The 20,714-nt window shown below is 54.9% G+C and overlaps 2 protein-coding genes across 2 annotated transcripts in view; one reads left to right on the top strand and one right to left on the bottom strand.

Moving 5' to 3' along the window:
- Positions 1–14,041, top strand: part of COL8A2 (collagen type VIII alpha 2 chain) — a 30,172-nt gene extending 16,131 nt beyond the window's left edge. The window contains exons 2-3 of the mRNA XM_030964409.1: positions 4,736–4,926; positions 9,285–14,041. Of these exons, the coding sequence (XP_030820269.1) occupies positions 4,752–4,926; positions 9,285–11,206 (2,097 nt within the window). The 5' untranslated portion in view covers positions 4,736–4,751 and the 3' untranslated portion in view covers positions 11,207–14,041. The remainder of the gene's footprint in view (positions 1–4,735; positions 4,927–9,284) is intronic.
- Positions 14,042–14,766: 725 nt separating this feature from the next.
- On the bottom strand, positions 14,767–20,438 carry ADPRHL2 (ADP-ribosylhydrolase like 2). Its single transcript, XM_030964423.1, has 6 exons — positions 20,195–20,438; positions 18,779–18,875; positions 17,806–18,013; positions 17,532–17,716; positions 17,340–17,440; positions 14,767–16,863 (listed from the first exon to the last, which is right to left on the bottom strand). The coding sequence occupies exons 1-6, from the start codon at positions 20,421–20,423 to the stop codon at positions 16,571–16,573; spliced, it is 1,113 nt and encodes a 370-aa protein (XP_030820283.1). The 5' UTR covers positions 20,424–20,438; the 3' UTR covers positions 14,767–16,570.
- Between the last annotated feature and the right edge of the window lie 276 nt (positions 20,439–20,714).

The raw sequence follows: 20,714 nt of genomic DNA, 5'->3' as shown, positions 1-20,714 counted from the left end.
TTGTGCCATGCCATACCATGCCATACCATACCATACCATGTTGTACCATGCTGTACCATGCCATACCATGCCGTACCATGCCGTACCATGTCGTACCATGCCGTACCATGCCGTACCATGCTGTACCATGCCATACCATGCCATACCATGCCATACCATGCCGTACCATGCCGTACCATGCCGTACCATGCTACCATGCTGTACCATGCCATACCATGCTGTACCATGCCATGCCATGCCGTACCATGCCATACCATGCCATACCATGCCGTACCATGTTGTGCCATACCACGCCGTACCATGTTGTACCACACCACGCCATGCCATGCCATGTTGTGCCTATCCCGTTCCGTCCAAGGCCAGGCGCGGGCACTGTGTACAGGAGCAGGTCCCTGCAGATGGGGTGGGGTGTTTTTTCTTCGTCAAGGAAAATGTTTTCTTGTTCCCTGGGCTGCTGGCGGGCGAGGCTCCGGCTCGGGCTCCGGGTCCGGCAGCGCGTACAGCAGCCTTGGATGGGATCAGGTGTCATGCAGTTAAGGACAGGCTGTTGCCAAGTCTCCCCCACGCTCCGGCGCTGCTCAGCCGAGCTGCTCCCTGATGCCTTTGGCTTTTGCAGCCCGGCCTGCGGAAACAACGTGCTGTTCTCCCTCTTCATAGCTCACTTTTCGTTTTTGACTCGGTTTATTATTATTTTTAAAGCATGTGTAGCGCAAAGCAAATCATCGACCTCCCGCTGGAGCCGGGCCAGCCCCGTGTTGGGCTTGGAAATCCTCCCTGCTTTATTTTTTATTGTAAATGACCGGAGGATGGAGCGGCTCGATGGGACACGGCGGCGGCCAAGCCGTGCTCCAGCCCACCCACACGCACCGGCTGCTCCTGGTGCTTCCCTTTCCCTGCATCCCCCTGCCCCTGGGACAGTGCAAGGAGCTTCCCACGGCTCCCCCCAGCCTGGGGCAGCTTCTGCCATGGCCTCCAGAGGTGGTGGCTGTGCCTTGTGACCCCAGGGCACAGAATGGGGACAGTTTGGGCATGGGGAAGAGGATGGGGACAGCAATGGGCACGGGGATGGGATGAGGCCTCACCAGTGAGACTGGGCATGCAGCTGAAGTGCCTCATCCCTGAGCCTCTCTGTGGGGCTGGCGTGGCCCTGGGATGGATGTGGGGCCGGAGCTGGGGGGAGTGCCAGAGAGCACATGCTGTGCCCCAAACTGACCACGCTTTGACTGCCGGGTTTGAACAAGTTCCCCGTTGTGCCGACCTTCAGTCACAATGGCAGATCCCCCGTGGATCACATATATTGACTTAAAAAATAATTAGCCTCAAAGGGAGCAGGCGCAGGGCCGGCCAGGCCCTTCATTAATATTTAAGTAACAGGGGCCATAAATCAGCTGCAGCTCAGCCAACAGCCCTGGCCGTGTCCGTGGGGAAGCGGGGCCATGGTGTTCACAGGAACATTGCCCAGTGCACAGGCATGGGAGTGCTGACATGGGCTCTGTGGGGAGAGTGGGACAGTGTGAGGGGCAGCAGCCCCCTTCCACTGGGAATGGCCAGGAGCACGCCAGGAACACGCTGGGAGCTCACCAGGCTGCCCAGCACAAGCCACGAGCAGCTGCGGAGCGACGGAGGCAGCGCAGGCTGGTTGTTTTCCTGCAAGAACAAGGTGACATTTGTCGTCTCTTTTCTCATGGTTTAAGTGTGAGATTTTTTTCCCTGTTCCCAGCGCTTTCATGGCGTGCCAAGGGTTTTTAACACGTCTGCTCGCCGCCTGCCAGGGGAGCCGACACTCGCACCGTCAGCGTGGCGGCTGCGGCTCTGAAGCCGTGCCAGGGGTCTCGGTGCTGGGTCGGGGCCCTGCTCCCCCCTGAGCTGAGCAGTGTGGAGGATTGCTGCCCCCATCCTGCTCCAGCATCCCCAGAGAACAGCAGGGATCCCTCAAGTGCTGCCCCTGTATGAACCCTCCTGGCTCAGCAGCTCCTGCTGGGCTTGGCTTTGCGTCAAGGGATGGTTTTGGTCGTACTGGAGTGTGCTGGGGGGCTGGAGCTGCCTCTGAAGGACAGCAGCCCAGCTGGACAGTGCCCAGCCCGGTGGCTGCAGTGCCCAGGCAGAGTGGAGTTGCTATAATTGGGACCCCCAAAGCATCTCCCCTGCTCCAAGTGGGGAAAAAAGTAATCTCATGGGATTTCTGTTGGCCACACAAGAGCAGGTTCTTGACCCCAGGCCCCAGGAGGACAGGCAGGTGACCCCCAGGAGGATGGGCAGGTGACCCCTGTCTGTCTGTCTGTAGCCACCCCATGCACATGATGGATCTGCCACCACTCACGACCTGCCAGGCGAGATGGGAGCGTCGTGTGGCTGCTCCGTGTGATTAATTATCAGTTCATAACACAGGAGATTTCAAGCATGAAAGAGCCTCTCCACAAGCACGTTGTGCACACTTTATCCATCATATGAGACTCCAGATGTTTCCATTTTATTGTTATTAAATCTCTGCCTGGAGAGCGGGTAGCAGGAGGCCTCCTGCCCCAGTGCCGGGCACGGCCGGGGGGGACAGCTCAGCACCAGAGACCCCTTTTGTGAGGGACACGTACCTGGGGGCTCAGGCCAGGCTCCTCCTGCTGCTCTGCAGAGACTGGGGCAGTTGGAATGAGCTGGATCAAGGGGGTGACAGAGGACATAGAGCAGGGAACTCAGTTTCATATCCAATATACAGCGAAACCGTGGTCAGATTCCCTTGTCCTCCCTCTCCCTTCCCTCTGGCTCCGTTTTCCCTGCATCCCACATCTCTCCAAAGGCTGAGGTCTCACAGCAGGAGGATGCAGCGCCCAGCAGCAAGGGGCTGAACCACCCCAGGGTGCTGCTCCCATGGCAGCATCCTGAGAAAACAGGAGGAGCAGGGGTGAATCCAGCCCAGGTGGGAGAGGAGAGAGCTAGGAAGGGAGGGAGGTGAGATGGAGGCACAGGGGTCATACCAGGTAAGGAAAACAAGTAAATAGCTGATTCAGGGGTTTGTTCTCCTCTTTTATTTAACAGAAACTGTATTTTTACAGCTGCAATCCCTTAGAATGGGATTCTTTTCCCCTTAAACAAATCCTTGTAAAATAATGCTTCATAAAAAGGAGCGTTCCTCTCCTCGACCCTGAAGACAGAAAAACAATAATGCCGGCAAGGCCGCGGCCGTGCTGCCAAGGAGGATGGGGATGGCTATCACCCCTGTCCCTGGCAGTGCCACCCAACCCACAGCCACAGCTCAGGGTGTCTCAGTGGGAATGGCGCCACTCCGGGCCCGTGGCTCTGGTGGGATGGGCAGAGCAGAGTTCCCCTTCCAGCATCTGCCAAAGCCACCTGCATCCTCACAGCATCCATGGTGCTGCTAATGGCAGGGCCATCCCTGTCCCCTCCAGCCCTCAGCTGCCTCCCAGAGCATTTTCCAGGCACAAGAGCAGCTGTCAAGGCTGCCTCGTCCCTGGAGACTCCAAAAACCTGCCAAGCCCTTGTGGCATCAGGAACAATCCCATGCCAGGGATCCCTGCTCCCTTGACTTAATTTGCTTTAATTTTGTTTTAATTTGGGTTGTTTTTTCTCTAGGCTGCAGCTTTTTTTTTTTTTTTTTCCCACTGCTGTTTCAGCAAAAGCAATTCAGGAAATTCCGATGAAATCCCAGCATGCAGCAGCCCTGCCCCTGCTCCCTGGCAGGACAGGCCAGGAGCTTAATTCTCATTAATAACCACCACAGGTCAATTATTGCGAGAAGGAGGAAAAGCAGCAAAAAGCTCTTTGGCGTCACGTGTTGTTTAAGCTTCCGAAAATAAATGTTCTTTGCAAATCAATCTGTTTGCAGCTCCGCACGTGGAGCTGACAGGGAGAGTTGCTGAAGGAAGAGAATATTTATAAAGGGGGTTTATTTTAAATAAACAGGCACTTAAGGCTGAGGCTGCTGCTCCCATCCCTCGTCCTCTGCGGGAGTTCCCGGCACTGCCCGCGAAGCGCCGCAGATGAGCCACAAAAGCGGCAAATCTCTGGTTCCCACATCGTGGGTTTGGCCCAGCACCCATTTGGGAGGCTCAGCACCCTTCCCTGCCCCCAGGGAATGCAGGGCTTGGCAGTGGCAGCCTGTGCCTCCCACAGGGTCCCAAGTGAGAGGAGTCCCTGTTCACTTGAGGGATGTGACAGCAACGCTGGGCTCAGTGGGCTGCAGGTCTCATCTGCCTTTTTCCCGCCTCTTATATTGGTTAAAAATCTATAAGGGATGTGAGAGTTACCACAGAAACACTGGGCACCCCCATGGTTGGTTACAGTGCAAGATGAGGGAAGAGCCTCGAGCTGTGCCTTGGGAGGTTCAGGTTGGACATCAGAAAGAATTTCTCTTTGGAAAGGGCCTTCAGAAATTGGAAGGGGCTGCCCAGGGAAGTGGTGGAGTCCTGGAGGTGTCTGAGGAACAAGTGGATGTGGCACTCAGTGCTCTGGGCTAGTGACAAGGTGGGGATCAGTCACAGGTTGGGCTCAATGGTTTTGGAGATCCTTTCTAACCTCAGTGATTCTAAGATTCTATTCTATAAACTGCATTTACCATGCATCTCCCAGCTCTGGTGTGTCAGGAAGGGCAACAGCTTCAGGATATCTGCTCCACAAAAAGGCAAACTCAAGGGAGTCCCGCTCCCACGGGGATCATCCCCAGGCTCCCAGCTGGTCCTGGTGAGGGCGTGTGCTCCCAATGTCACTGTTGCTTTGTCTGCAGGAGCCGTGGGAGCAGGATGCTGCCGGACGTCGTGGCGCTGCCGGTGATGCTGGGCACGCTGGTGATGGTGATGGGCCCCGGCTCGGCGGCGGGAGGCGGCGTGGGGGGCTACGCTCAAGTCAAGTACATGCAGCCCATGGTGAAGGGACCCCTGGGACCCCCGTTCCGTGAAGGCAAAGGGCAGTACCTGGGTAAGGGATGCACTCTGTGGGACTGTGTAAGGACACGGGGCAGTGGGAAGGGGACGTGGTACTTCACAGCCATTGGGCACTTGTCACCCTCCACCCTTCAGGCTCCTGGAAGCTGCCTGGCACAGCCGAGGGTGCTGCTGTCCAAAACACTTGGCCAAGCATGGCTGGATCATTTGGGTCTTTAACCCAGTGCAGAAGGACGGGATGGACAGGGGTAGAGGCTCAGCAGGGAAGTGAAGCCCTTTGCTGGGGCTGGGAGGGCATCTTGGTCTGGGAGCCAGGGGACATAGGGCACCCTCCAGCCTCTGGCTCCTGCCCTCCTGCCCATCCCCAGCAGCAGGAGGCACAGAAGCCCCAGCACTCTCTGTCTCTGCCTCTCCCTGCTGTTAAACCTGAGCTGTCCTGGCAAGGCTTTTTCCACTCCTCCACCTATTCCGTTTCCCTGTCTGCATTTTGCACCAGCTGGGAAAGGAAAGAGTGCCAAGGCTGCAGCTGAGACCCAGACTGGCAAGGGAAGAGCAGAAGAGAGACATTTCCTCTCTCAGAGAGCAGCAACCAGAAACTCCAGACGTGTTGAATCGCTCCCCACTGAGTGATGTGCACCCAGAGGGGCAGAGGCACCAGGGTCATTGCTGTGCACAGCCGGGGCTCCAGCACCCCCAGCCTTCTGTAATCCCCTGTCCCCAGCTGCCCTTCCTGCGCCCACCCCAGTGCTGGCACCACCATGGGATGGGGCACTGCTGGGCTCAGGTATCCAGACCTGCCAAGTCAGTGCTTGGCTCTTGGGAAGAGCCACTGGAGCCTCCCCAAGGGCTGTCCCAGACCTGGACCCTCCCAGGAGTTGAAGTCTTGGCTCTGGGAGGAGAAACTGGAGAAGGCTGGGCCACCAGTGGCTGATTTACTGGAGGGCTGAATGGCTTATCAGGAGTTCAGCCCAGCACATGTGTCAGAAAACACACAGCAAAACCTGGAGCCGAAGTGTGCTACAAGCCCCCGCTCCCTGCCCCCTTCCCAGCTGTTGTAAAGCTGCTCCCTGAATCCCAGCCAGAGCCAAAACCTTCCAGCGCAGCACAGGAACACTTCAGCTGCTGGTGGGACTGGATTCAAATCTCTCCCTGCTGTTCTCCCTTCTTTCTATGCATGGGAGTGACTTGCATTGCCTCTGAGCAATGCTGCCTATGGTGGGGAGAGCAGCAAGAGTGTGCCAGGCTGGGGCAAGGAGGGGTTTAGACAAGCTCTGCCAGGTTAGACCAGACAGAGGGGACACTGAGGCAGGGCAGAGCACAGAAATCCCTTGGACATTACTCCTCTAAAACCCTTGGGAAGGAGAGGACAGGTGGGGGACAGGAGAGAGGGACTCAGGGACAGCTGCAGCCCGAGCCACCGGCTGTGGGGCCGCACAGAGGCAGCTGGGGAAGCCGGTGCCTCCTGGATCCCACCGAGCTCCCATCTCTGCTTAACCTCTAATTTGGCAAGGAAAATCCCTGCTGGCCTTCTGCCCTGCTCGGGGAGCTCAGCTGACTCGCCGCGACGGCGCAGGGCTGTGCCGTGCCCCTGCGGGTTACCCCGACCCGGGGGGAGCTGTGCGGGGCCCCCCGGCTGCCCCAGCCTGGCCCCGGGGCTGGGGGCGCCCTCCTGCCCCCAGGTGCCATCTGGTGAGTGACAGGTTTCCTCAGGGTGCCAGACACCTCACCCAAAAATAGCTGCCCCAGAGCACAGAGGGAGCTCAGGGGAGGAGATGCTGCTAAATGCTGAAATGCTTAGAACATTGAAGCAGAGATTTGCACATTGGGGGTTTATTTTGGCTTAATTTCAACCATGTCAATGGCCCTGCAGCCAGGTAAACCCAGGAATGAGTGCTGTGCTGGGGCACCCACTGCTGGGAGACAGCATGAGAGGTGCTAAAACACTGATCCCACACAACATCCCTGTGAGCCTGTGAAACTCTCTCACGAGACAGAGCTTGGCAGCAGCTCTGGAACAAGCTCGGCCGGGCTCCGCCACAGAGCAGCCAACCTCTCCTTCCTGCAGTGTCATCTGGCCCTGCTGGCCAGACCCACTGCTGGCTGCTCATGGCTGGGAACCACTTCCCATCCTGCTGGATTATTCCTCTGCTGGCCGGTCTGTGCTGCTGGGTCCCTTCTCCAGGCAGGAAGGGTCCTTACCGGGATGAACACAGCTCCAGAGGGGCTGCAGCACCCACCTGGCCATGTCCATGCTCCTCAGGAGGTGGGATGCTCCCTGGTGGGAGCTCCCAGGGGTTGTTCCTGCCCTGTCCCCCTCCTGCTGCCCCAGCTGGCTCTGTTAGCATTCACAGCAGCTCAGTTCATGCGTCGAGGGGAGCACAGAACCCCACGCTGGTGCTGTGAAGTGCAGAGCTCCGAGACGTGTCTGTGGTAAGACATGGGCTTTTGAAATCGGACACCAGTGGGGCTGCAGTGTCCCAGTTTCTCTGCGCTGACGGCCCCGGTTTGGTTTTCCCGTCTGCTTTTTTGGCCGCCTGCAAGCTGGCAGCTCCCGCCTGGCGTTTCTCTCCACTGCCTTGTGTGAGAGAGTGTGTGTGTGCTTTTTCCTTCCTTCGTGGGCTCAGCTGTAGATCCTTGTTCTGATTCCATGCAAAATGACCTAGAAAACTAATTCGTTTCAAACCATTGCAGGAAAATAAAAAATTAAAAAGAAAAAGCGCGGGGAGAAAACACATTGAAATCATTTACTGGAGAATTTTTTTCCAGAATTCAAACCCCAGAAATAGTGCAGCACTGCACAACTCCCTTGCCCTCTTTTCCACACTCTTTTCCTGGGTGAGGAGCAGAAGTTTGCAGAAATCCAGTGGCAGTGTCATGACAGACAAGTATTTCCTTCATCAAGAGAGCCAAGTGACCACAGCTACAGCTGGGGACGTGGGCCAGGCTTTGATTTATAGATAAGCTCTAAAAATGTTTCCATTACCCAAGGAAAACACAGCAGCACCAGGCTGGGAAGGGCCAGAGCTAATTGCTGTGCTCAGGGCAGGCAAAGCCACCTCTGATGCTCCGGGAGCTGTGCCTGCTGCTGCCACAGTTATTCTTTTCACGTGTCTCAAATCTCCCATAAGCTTTTCCCGTTGACTGAGGAAATCTCCGTGCTGGCGGATCCCAGCACCATGTGTGTCCGTATCCCCAAAGCCCAGCTTGGCTCACTGAGGGGGCCAGACTGGCAGACCTTGTATCCTACTCCCACCCCAGGCAACATCCATCCCCGTCCCAGGAACTCATCCATATAGATCTCTTCCCAACTGGAATGATCTCCCTTGGGCAGATTTGATTTAAATTCACCCAAGATGTCATAGCCCTTTCCTCTGCCTTTCGTATTTCTCACCATCATCGCGTGTACATGTGACTGTCAAGTATTTCCTTCATTTCAAACTGCCCAAAAAAGAGTTTGTCAGATTTATTCTTTCTCACCCTTTTCTGGTGTCACGTGGGAGGTGACACCCTGCCTGGGCCAGCCTCGAGGAGTTATTTATGCTCACGTCTGTGCTTTCCATGCTGAGCTGTGGTGGGCATGTCATCTGCCTCTCCTTGCCTTTGGAGTCTCTCAGCCCATTAGTTTCTTTCTTATATCCGTTTGCAAAAGACCTCAATAAATTCTTGAAATGTCAAGTGGTTGCGGCCTATTCCCAGCTGGGCTGACTCATTTGGACGGAGCTGAGGCTGCATTTCCCTCCCAGCTCTTGGCTTCTCCTCCATCCCCAGAGTTTTTTTTGCTTTTTGGTTTTTCTCTGCCTTGCTGGACTCAGGAGCTGTGCCAGCAAGCACTGTAGGCATGGCCTAACCCATACATCCATTGCCTCCTCAGCCTCTGGAGTACATGTCCAAGAGTTTTCTTTTTAATCCAAAAGGATTAAAGGTCTCCCAAGGCCCTGGACTCGCGGGATGGGGTGAGGGATTATCCCCAGTCTTGGCTCGCTCTGTCGCCATCCTCTCAGCTGAGCCCAGGCAGGAACAACTGAATCCCACGGTGCTTTCGAGGCCGCTGGGAAGCGAGGCAGCAGGAGGTTTGAATCCAGCTCCAAAACCACCCTGCAATAACTCATCACAAAATAGCCCTGCCAGAGCTGACAGCAAGCACTGGCACCTTCCATGGTGGCACCTGACATCATGGAGGGATGTGAAGCTGGAGTGAGAACTCTGGGCTTTGGCTTCACCTCAGGACACCCCTCTGATGCAGGGGCCCAGGAAGCTGCTGTGGCCATGATTCAGTGGAAGGGCCCCCCTTCAAACCCTGCCCAGGCCACTCAGAGACTCCAGCTCCAACATCCCAAGGACACCTTGCCCACGGCCAGCTCTAGTGACACTCTGTGTCTCCTCTCTCCACAGACATGCCACCAATGCTGCCCATGGACCTCAAAGGCGAGCCAGGACCGCCAGGGAAGCCTGGCCCACGTGGACCTCCCGGGCCCCCCGGCTACCCGGGAAAACCGGGCACTGGGAAGCCAGGAATGCACGGCCAGCCTGGGCCTGCTGGGCCCCCGGGCTTCTCGGGCATTGGGAAACCTGGCATCCCAGGACTCCCCGGGAAGGCGGGTATGAAAGGGATGCCCGGAGCCAAGGGCGAGCCCGGCATGCGTGGGGAGCAAGGGCCGAGGGGCCTGCCCGGCCCGCCGGGGCTGCCCGGGCCAGCCGGCCTCTCTGTCAATGGGAAGCCGGGTCCCCAGGGTGGCCCCGGCCTGCCCGGGTTTCGGGGAGAGCCTGGCCCGAAAGGAGAGCCGGGTCCCCGCGGAGAACGAGGGATGAAGGGTGAAAACGGCGTGGGGAAGCCAGGCTTACCAGGGCCCCGGGGGAACGGGGGCCCTCCTGGCCCTGCAGGGCCCCCCGGGCCGGCCGGCATTGGGAAGCCTGGCCTCGATGGGCTGCCGGGAGCGCCCGGGGACAAGGGCGACATGGGTCCCCCAGGCGGGCCAGGGGTCACCGGGGAGCCCGGTCCTGTGGGGCCGCGGGGACCCCCCGGGATCGATGGGATCGGGGTCCCGGGCGTCGCGGGGGTGCCGGGGATACAGGGCCCCATGGGACCGAAGGGAGAGCCCGGGATCCGCGGCCTCCCTGGCCTGCCAGGCCCCACGGGCTATGGGAAGCCAGGCATGCCCGGCCTGAAAGGAGACCGCGGGCAGCCCGGGGCACAGGGAGCCATCGGCGATAAGGGGGAGCCCGGCGTTGATGGCGAGCCGGGTGAGCCAGGCCCTGCCGGCATCATCGGCCTGCCGGGCCCGCCGGGGTCCATGGGGCTGCCGGGCAAGCACGGGCTGCCCGGCCCCAAGGGGGACGTGGGGCCGAGCGGGCCCCCGGGAATGCCGGGGATACGCGGTGATCAGGGCCCAAACGGCTTCGCGGGGAAGCCGGGGGTGCCGGGAGAAAGGGGCCTGCCCGGGTCACTGGGACCTCCCGGCCCAACGGGCCCCAAAGGTGAACCGGGGTTCATCGGCCTTCCGGGGGTGCCTGGATTAACGGGTGGCCCTGGGCCCAAAGGGGACGGTGGGATCCCAGGACAGCCGGGGCTGAGGGGCCCCTCTGGCATCCCGGGATTGCAAGGTCCTGCTGGGCCCATGGGGCCTCAGGGGTTACCAGGCCTGAAAGGGGAGCCCGGGCTCCCTGGCATTCCTGGCGAGGGGAAAACTGGCGAGCCTGGCATGGCCGGACCCATCGGCCCACCCGGAATGCCAGGAACGCCGGGGCTGAACGGGCCACCGGGGCCACCGGGGCCACCTGGGCCGCCAGGAGCGCCAGGAGTGCTGGACGAGACGGGCATCGCGGGGCTGCACCTGCCGGACGGTAGCGTGGAGGGGGCTGTGCTGGGCAACGGGAAGCCGGGCAAGCCACAGTACGGCCGAGGAGAACTCGCTGCCCGCATCGCGCCGGCCTTCACTGCCATCCTCACCTCCCCCTTCCCCGCATCCGGCATGCCCGTCAAGTTTGACCGGACCTTGTATAACGGGCACAATGGCTACAACCCGGTCACTGGGATCTTCACCTGCCCCGTATCCGGAATCTACTACTTTGCCTACCACGTGCACGTCAAAGGGACCAACGTCTGGGTGGCTCTGTATAAGAACAACGTGCCGGCCACCTACACCTACGACGAGTACAAAAAGGGGTACCTGGACCAGGCCTCGGGCAGTGCCGTGCTTGAACTCAAGGAGAATGACCAGGTCTGGGTACAGATGCCCTCGGACCAGGCCAATGGGCTGTACTCCACAGAATACATCCACTCCTCCTTCTCTGGGTTCCTGCTCTGCCCCACATAACAGCTGTTGGGCATGTTTCCTTTTCACCCACTTTAGCCATAAACTTTTTTTTTTTTGATAAAAAAGTGTTTTAAAATTAATACAAAAAAGAAAAATCACTGGGAAGAACACGCAAGACATTGTCATGGGACCTTGCTTCACGCTGTTTGATCCATGAGTCAAGAGGGAATCGGGAAGGAGACATCTATCCATCTATCTTTCTTTTTTTGGGGGAGGGAGAAGGGAGGGAGGGGAGTGACTTCCTCAACAAAGCATATTTGGAATAAATACCCCAGTGACTGGACATCAAACACAGGAACACGCTTGGGATGGCAAGGATCTGGCCCTGTGATCCAGAGAGGAAGACCAGACCCCCATGGTCTGTATCAAGTGCCCTCATTTCCCATTTGGAATGCTAGATAAATAAATCCAGCTGTGTCATGGCTGATGTGTTGGTAACCAATGCAGGGTCCTAGGCACTTACATAAACCCATACAGCAGCAGGGATCCACACTGGATTGAGAAATTTCCTTCCAAACCATCAGATGCCCAAGTTCCAGGCTCGCTGACGCCTGTTTTTCCAGACTGTGCTTTAGGGCAGTCTCTCCGATTCACTCCAGATACAGTGTGGTTGGATTTATAATCCTAAAGAGTGGAACACTTTGCATAAGCACCTTCTTCTAAGAAGTAAATATTATTTTTAACCCTCCCCCCCAGCACCTTTAGGAATAAAATCATCCAGGCACTGGTACCTGGGAGGATGCCATGACCAGTTCCAAAGGCGGTGAGGGAAGCTGGGACCCTGTGATGAACAACGATCTGCTCTCTCCTTTCACCTGCTGGGAAGTCCAAGGGCTGGTCCTGTCCCGTGTGTCTCTGCAGCCCAAAGACTTGCTTGGCCTCAGGAGCATCTCTGCCCACACAAGGATGGCAGTGCAAGCCCAGCTCACGGTGCTGCCAGCTGGTGTGACATAAGGAAGTGCCACTGATGGACAACTTGCTTTTCCTGTCTCACTATTCTGGGATGTGTGAACTCTTGCATTGGTGTCCCCCCTTCCTCTGGGGATCTTGGAATTAAGAAAAAACAGTGCTGGTTCTAACTTTCCACGCAGTGATTTCACCATGGTGCTATGACCCATTGAAGAACATCACTTACAAGTGTAGTGCAATACCTGTGACAGGGCAGCAGCCCAGGGGCCACTCTGACTTAGGTTAAAGAAATCAACATTTGCCTGTTGTTACCACTTTGTCTCTCTAATGCTTGGAGCATTACTGACCTGAGCATGAGCTGCAGGGCTCTGGGCCAGGCATGATGGCACTGCCCCATACAGATCCTGTGGCTTTGCAGGTTTTCTCACAGTAGAACAGTCACTGCCACTTCCAGGACAGGGATGCTGCTCATCCCAGGCCAGGAGCATGCTGCTGAAGTCAATCCATGTGCATATTCCACTGCATGTCCTTCTGCAAAGGCACATCCCTGAGAAACAGCAACAATTCGGTCACCAGCTCTGACCTTTAGATTTTCCCAAAGCCTGTTTGATGGCCAAAGAAACGTAGCAAGACTGGGACTGGGCTTGTTTTCCAGATGGACTCTATGAGATATTTAAACAACTTTTCTTTTCCTATTTCTGTTTCGCTTGTTTGTTTTCTCCTCAAGCCTGTCCTGTGTTTCTGCCTCTTGCCATTCAGGCCTTCCTTTTAAAAACTCACCTACCCTGAAATTAAGAAACACAAGAACGAAATTTGCAGTTGGAAGGCCAGTGCTCTGGGCACTGCCTGTTGGGGCTGTGTGTGCCCTCCCTGGGATCTTTTCCCTGTGAATTTCTCTCCTTAAAGCTACAAGTTTCATGCAGAGATGAAACTCCTCAAGCTGGAAGGTGTCTGATCCCACTGGACGTTTTTAACTCCTGAGGGCATGGTCAGGACCATTTGGGTTGTGATCCTAACAGGTTATTTCCCAGCAGGAACAGTCCCTTCAATTAAAAGTGGAAGCTCAGATGATTTTTCCAGGCCCAGGTTTGGTAGGAGAGGATGCTGGGAGGGGACTTGGCTCCTTTTCTCTGGAGAATAGAGGGATTTGAGCTGGTCCAGCCTCGTGCAGGGCCAGGAGCTGCCATGCCTGGTGGGAGCTTCATCCTGCTCCTCAAAGCAACTTATTTATACTGTGCCTAATCTACAGCCCATCTCTTCTTGTTCTGTTCTGCTTCATTCCAAACTTCTTGTTCGAGCTGGCAAAAAGCAACGACCAAACTCCTCACTGTAGCCACCCCCAGATTAAGTTTGTGCTGTAGATACAGTGTTGTAATTCCACTTTCCTATCACGTGCAGAGCAAACCCATAATCACCCCTAGCAGCTATTTAACCTCTTACATTTACACACTAATGGAAAGCAAAGATATTACACGCACATAGTTAGGCTAAAAAAAACGATGCACAGGATGAGGGAGGCTGTTCACTCTCCAGAAGGATTTTTTTTTCTGGAATATTGAGTACATATTAGCCAGCAGAAAGGATTATTTTCTGTCGTGTGTGTGAGCGCGTGGGATTTTGGTTTCAATCATAAGAATAAAAAAGGTTGGGTTGGATGAGGTATGTCTATTTTTAATGCTGAAAACTGCATTACAATGTGCATTTTTATATACAAATTCTTACTATTTTTTTTAAATTTGCCTCTAGTATCTTCATTTCTAACCTAGTATATAGAGGTTTTTAGTTTTGTAAATACTTATTACATGCACTGTCCTAGTAAAAGTTGGTTTAAAATGCACTCTTTGTGACCCAAAACTGACCTGCTCTTCACAACTAAAACTGCAGTACTTGATTGTATTGACAAACATCAATAAAACTTATTGTATAGAGGTGGGCTCAGCTGTGCTTTGTCCTGGGTCTTGCTCTGCCTCATACACTTCTCTTACACTCTATTTCCACCTCAAATCATCTCACTCACTCCCAGCAGATTCCCTAACTACAGAAAGTTATTGCATGTTTCTTGTGATTAAGACTCCTATCTCCAGAAATTCGGTTTTAGAAAAGGTTGAAACCCAGATCCTTCCAGCCTGGTGATTATTAATTTCAGGCAGTCAAGTTGAAGTCTTAGGGATTCCCTTTCCCTTCTGTGTGTTTTGTTCCATTATTTTTTTATCCTACATCACACACCTTGTGCACAGCCAGCCTCAATCCTGAGCGAGTCAGGAACACTCAGGACTGGTGCTTGCAAAGCACCTTCACAGGCTCACAGTCCAAAGAGAAGAAAATGTGTTTTCCCACCTGATCTCACCTGGCAGAGGTGAAACATTTCCAGGGAAGCTTGGCTGACACACAGCTCACTCCAAGGAGCAAGCCATCCTCTTGCTGCCATTCATGAGGCTCCCAGTGAATTCCCTGCTCTCTGCACCATCATCACATGCTGGATTCCAGCACCTGAACTCCTTCCACAGGCTGAGAAGGAAAAGGGGCCTCTCCAAAGGCCCTCCCTGCAATGCCCAGTGTCAGCTCACCCTTGTACCAAGAACCACTCCTGGTCCTCTTGGCACTGAGGATGCACAACTTCATGACTTGAGTGAAAACACAGGAGCAGTGGCTACTTAACAAAGGTAACTGAGGGATTTTACTTCTTTCCAAGGGTTTAGTACACATCTAAATTCAGGCCCAAAGAGCTCCAGTCTTTAAACAGGAGCTCTTTGTTTGTCAGGAGTTCCAAACACTTAAAATTATAAAGCTGCTTTAAAAGAAAAATATCTTCTTTTAAATAATTACATGAATCTGGTTGTCCCTCTGGCAGAATAATGTGGAAAACCTGATATTTTACAGCTCAGATCTGCAGCACAATACAAAAATATACAACAGACCAAAATTCCACATGTTCCCAGGACAAGAATCCATTTATACAAGGAAAATCCATTATAGCATCACACAAAAGACTGGCACTTGAAGGAAGCAGACAACAGGGAAAACTGGAAGGACCTGTGGCAGCCAGATTCCCACATGTGCATGCAGCCTGACACAGCCACCACGTGCTGACACCACTGGGGAGCACCACAGCCACTTCCCAGTGTCACAAGACATGCTGGAGAAATAACAAGAGTTACACTGTCACATTTAAGTTTATAAACATTTCCATGTGATGACTTTTTGTTTTCAATTATTAAAAAACTTCCAACCCTTTCTAGATGTGCCATTCCCAAGCTGTTTTTCCCTTTTTGACCAGCCCCACTAGGAAAAGGTTTTAAATGTGAAGTTCTGGAACACAGCTGTGCTAAAATGTTCTTGGCCATCAGCACCAGCTTTTTTTCAATATTGATGTCCCCAATTAACCCACCTTTCCTTTTAATTCTGGGGCAATTTTTACCAAGTACAGAGGCTGAGAGTGTGATAAATTAACTCCTGCATCCTGTTCAAGTCACTTTTGTGACTGACTGCAGCAGAACCAGGCATTCTATCCCTGTACTACTTCCACTCCAAGAACTGCACTCCACAGGAGCTGGACTCTCATGATCCTTGTGGGTCCCTTTCAATTTGGGGTATTCTGTGATTTAAACAGGAATCTCACTTGGTGCTCTGGGCATATACAGGACTTTAAAAATACAGGATGCATGGATTAGGAACACAGGAGCAGCCAGAGTGGCTGCAGCAGTGTGACAGCAGCTGTGCAAGGGGGCACAAAGTGCAGCAGGTGCCTGTTGGATCACAGGGCCAAGGACACAGGAGGAGCAGCAATTAGTGACACCCTCTCCCAGCAGGGACAATGAGCCAGCTGGGACTGTCTGCAGGCATCAAAGGTCTCTCACAGAGCCACCAGCAATGCAAGGAAATCCCTTTTCTGGCCCTTCTCATTCTGCCTTTAAGGCAACAAACCTCCCTGGAAATCTGTGCTCCATTAACCTAACTCAGCACAGGTGACACCCTGGGCCACCAGGCCTCTCTGGTGACTCCTATGACATCCCTTATCTGGTCAGCTGACAACAACCTGCTGCTGTACCAGGGGTGTGGAGACTGGACAAGCCACTGACCACCAAAACACAGCCCACTGACACAGGAACAGAGGAAAACAGGGGAAAATCCATGGGTTCAGACACCCGCCAGTAACTGCAATGACAAATGGCACAATGGTGGACAAAGCAAGCAGCAGAAATCCATGGAAAATGAGACACTTGTGTACACTCAGGGAGCTGCAGCCGCTGTCCCAGCTGACCCGTGACTGAAGGGGATGTCCCCTCTTTTCCAGGCTGGCTCCTGCTCCCAGCTGACAGCAGCAGGCACCCTTCCCCTTCCCAGGTGAGGCTCGCTGGCACTGGCCAATGGTGTGGATCCACCGCTGGGTCTGACCAGAGAAACAGAGCTGACCATCTCTTTGCCTTCAGGAAAGCCCTGGGGCTGCCTTGGAGCTCAGAGCCGCTGGCAGTAGAGTTCATAGAGGCTCTTGGCCATCCTCTGGGTCTCCTGGAAAGCCTCACAGCTCTGCTCCCAGCTCGGGGGCACCTGCTCCTCCCCGTAGTAGGCACCGGCGATGGCCCCCGCCATGGTGGCAATGGTGTCCGTGTCCCCCCCCAGGGAGATGCAGTAGATGATGGTTCTCTGCAGGGCGTTGTAGTGCTCAGGAATGTCAGGATCAGCGTCCATGCAGCGCAGGAAGGAGTAAATGGCAGTGGGGACGGAGCGCAGCGCAGCGATGCCATTGCCTGGAACACACCCCGTCAGCACCCTCCGGCTTCCTTCCTTTTCCCTTCCTACTGGTGACTTTCCATAACAGTATCATGGATTTTACCAGGAAAAGGTGCAAAAGTTTGTCCCTCAGAAACCCCCTGGTTCCCCAGTACCACTCACATCCTGCAGAGTAATTCCCAGTTACCCCAGTATAGCCTGGCCATACACATCTACTCATTCCCATTCAACATGATGACCCAAGAGCCCTTAAGAGGTCTTGGAATGTTAAGGAACATTATGCAAGGTAAATTTCCCTTAGCAAGACATTTTTTTCCTATCAATACACAGAGGAAATCACTGGGTTGAGACTCAGAATTCCTGACTGGTGAGCACAGGCTGCTTTTCCAGCATAGTCTGTGCCTGACAGGCTGAAGAGGAATCTAGGGGGACACACATCTACCAGGCTTGCTGAGTTTGTCCTGCTTCCAGCTTTCCTAAGAAAGGTACTCACCCAACTCAAACAATACATCTGCTTTGGGAACACTGCTGAGCTCCAAAAATTCCTTGATTTTCTTGAGACGCCTGGAAAATGGTAAATCCTCAAATCCCAGCCTGCAAACAGAGAGTGCAGTGAAGAGGAGAGAACGTGAAGAGCAAGAACAAACCACCACAGAAGGGTTGGGGCTTTCCCCAAGCTACTCACGCTCGGGCATCACTGAGAGACTTGTCATCAGCCTCCACGTGCTCCATGTGGCTGATGAGCTGCTCCAGGAAGGTTTCCCTGCTGAGCCCTTCCTGCAGTGCCAGGTGCACAGCCAGGGCCTGCAGGATGGCCCCGTTGTAGCCCAGGGAGTTGGCGTGGGTCAGCTCCGCGCTCAGCTTCGCAAACTGCCAGAGAAAGCCCGGTGTCAGCAAAGCTTCCTGGGACACTCCCCTGGCAGCAGGGACACCCAGAGAAGCCCAGAATGTTCCGGTACCTTCTTGACATCCTGGATGTCGGAGTAGACGAGGGGGATGCCGGCCACCCTCATGGCGCCGCCGTTCCCGTAGGAGCCCTTCCCGTTGAACTGGGCTCTTGCGGGCTCAAACACATCGCTGCACTTGGGGCTCAGAAGCTTCTTGAAGACATTGACCACAGCCATCCCATAGCCCCTGTTGGGCTCCTTCTTGTACTCCTCAGCAAACCTGGTGTGGGCAGGGGGGAAACATGAGGGGGGTTTGGTCTTTTACTGGGTTTTGTGATTGGAGGAAGCTTCTTGCTAAAGTGAATTAATAACACACACCTAAATTAGTGACAGTGATCAGGGCTCAGAGGTTCAGTTCTGCAGGAAACAATTCCCAGAGAACAGTGTGAAAGAAGGATGTATAAACATCACCTTCCATAACCCACTTGTTTCCCTCTCAACTCTGCCTCAAAATAGAAGCAAACTAGAAACATTTCCGTGGGTCACAACCACAAGGAAAGTCTTTTGTTCAAGTTCAATGGAAGAGTTTTCTAAACAAAGAAATGCTTTCCCTTAAGTGGAACCAAATGCTCTCAGGGCTGGGGATTCAACAGGGAAACAGATCATAAACAGAGTCAAGCTGAGCTCACTCCTATGCCCTCACTAAATTAAGGGCAGTGCAAACATAAATAGCAACAAATAAACATGAAACAAAATGTTTCTGGAGTCTCCAAGCACTCTCCTCCCCAAAGGTGAACACACACAAGGCTGACACACAGCAGTGCTGCCCTGTCCAGGCAGCTTCAGACTCCACACTGCAGCTGATGCTGCTGCATGGTCCAAGGCATGGCAAAGCAAAAGGATTAACAAACTTAGGGATTAACCACCTATTTCCTAACTTTTTCCCCTCCAAAAATTATTAATAAGAATTAGTCTGCCTCAGCCCCTGTCCCCTTCCATAGACAGTCACAGTGATGGTTACACCTTCAGGAAGCCTCATGCTCACCTCTTGGCCATGTCAACCTCATCAAACTCCTGCTTGGCGAGCAGTGACTGCACCACCGACCTGCTCATGGCCGTGTCGTCCGTGTAGGGCAGCGACTCTGCAACGGGAGGGCATAGAGTCACACCAGCAGCCAGGGACAAACTGCTCCTCCCCTTGGCCAGCACCACCCTCATCTCCAGGGCCTGATGGCCACAAGCTGCCTGGGACAGCTGTGGCTGCCCATGGATCCCTAGAAGTGTTCCAGGCCAGGTTGGACAGGGCTTGGAGCAACCTGGGATAGTGGAAGGTGTCCCTGCCCATGGCAGGGGGTGGCACTGGGTGATTTTTAAGCTGCCTTCCAACCCAAACTTGTCTGGAATTTAAGTTCCCTGGCACTGTGAAGTTGACAGTGCCATGGTTGTCAGAGTAAGGAGACACAGTCAGGGAGATGCATCCACAGCAATAATGACACAGAATATACTTCAAGGTTAGTAAGAACCAGGAGAAGATGTCTTACATCCAGAGGTATATATGGACAAGTCAGGCCAACTCAGAATCCCAGATTTCCAGGATGATTTAGGTTGGAAGGGACCGTAAAGCACATCCTGTTCCACTCCCTGCCACAGACAGGGACACCTTCCACTATCCCAGGGTGCTCCAAGCCCCGATGTCCAGCCTGGCCTTGGACACTGCCAGGGATGGAGCAGTCGCAGTTTCTCTGAGCAATCTGTGCCAGAGCATCACCACTCTCATGGGGAACAATTCCTTCCCAACATCCCATATAACCCTGCCCTCTGGCAGTAGGAAGCCATTCCCTTTGTCCTGTCACTCCAGGCCTTTGTCAATAGCCTCAGTCTCTCTTGCAGACTCCCCTCAGGCACTGTAAGGCTGCAATCATTTCCTAAGAGTTAAACAACTCTGTGCTTCTCTCACGGTTCTTCTCCTCAATTTTGGTTCCTCTGCTCCCTGCTGACACCCCAGCACTGCCACACCCATTCACAGCACTCCACCTCATCTCGCTGGAGTAGGAGCAGCACAGGCCCAGCAGAGCAAACCACGGGTCCCTCTGCATCAGGGTGTCCCTAAGGAATCTCTCGGGAATCAGGAATGGGTGTTGAACCCCCACAGCACAGGGGCAAAGGACAGAGCAGGGCAGGGGACAGCCAGAGATGCCCCACAACCAGGTGAGCGGTAAGCACTGGGGGCACCCACGTTTCGGTGGAGGTGAGGGGCTGGGGATTCTGCAGGTTGGGCACACCCCAAAGCCCAGTCCTGGGAGTGCTGAGGGAGTGGGACACAAACACCCCAAAGCCCAGTCCTGGGGAGTGCCGGGGTCTAACCCGAATCTCTGGGGTACCGAGTGCCGTGCACAGCGGGGTGTGTGAAGGGGGCACCGGGGGACATCCCCCGCTCCCCGCCGCGCTCCCCGCCCCGCACCTCCACGTGCGCTCCCCGCCGCCTCCCCTCCCTCCTCAGGCGGCGCCGGTTCCAGCCCTTTGAGGAAACTCAGCAGCTCCGGCAGCTTCACGACGCTCCTGCCTTCGAAAACAGCTCCCAGGCAATCCCCCAACAACGCCCCGGCCAAGCAGCCCCGGAACCGAGCGAGGCCGGGCCGGGGACGAGCCGGGAGCCGCCCGGTGCCTGAGGCCGGACCCGCCGCCGCCATCTTGCCGCGCGCGGCGCCTTCTTCCCCCGGGCCGCCAGGGGGCAGCGTGGGCCGAAGGGGCTGCCGCGCACACCGCCGCCCCCTGGCGGCCCGGAGGACCGAGGTGCCGACAGCACAGCCGCCTGCTCCCTGAAATCCCTCCTGGAATCCAGCTGGATTTAATCGCCGCGGATGACAACTGGGGACAGGCCCTTTATTGTTTATAAATCTCCTCGGAGCGCGGGAGGCTGTAAACATCATCCAAGGGCCAGACAGTTATAAAACAAACTAGGAGAAGAATTCCATTCTCCC

The sequence above is a fragment of the Camarhynchus parvulus genome, chromosome 23 (assembly GCF_901933205.1).
Source record: "Camarhynchus parvulus chromosome 23, STF_HiC, whole genome shotgun sequence".
Lineage (NCBI taxonomy): Eukaryota > Metazoa > Chordata > Aves > Passeriformes > Thraupidae > Camarhynchus > Camarhynchus parvulus.
This window is presented reverse-complemented; position numbering and strand designations above follow the sequence as displayed.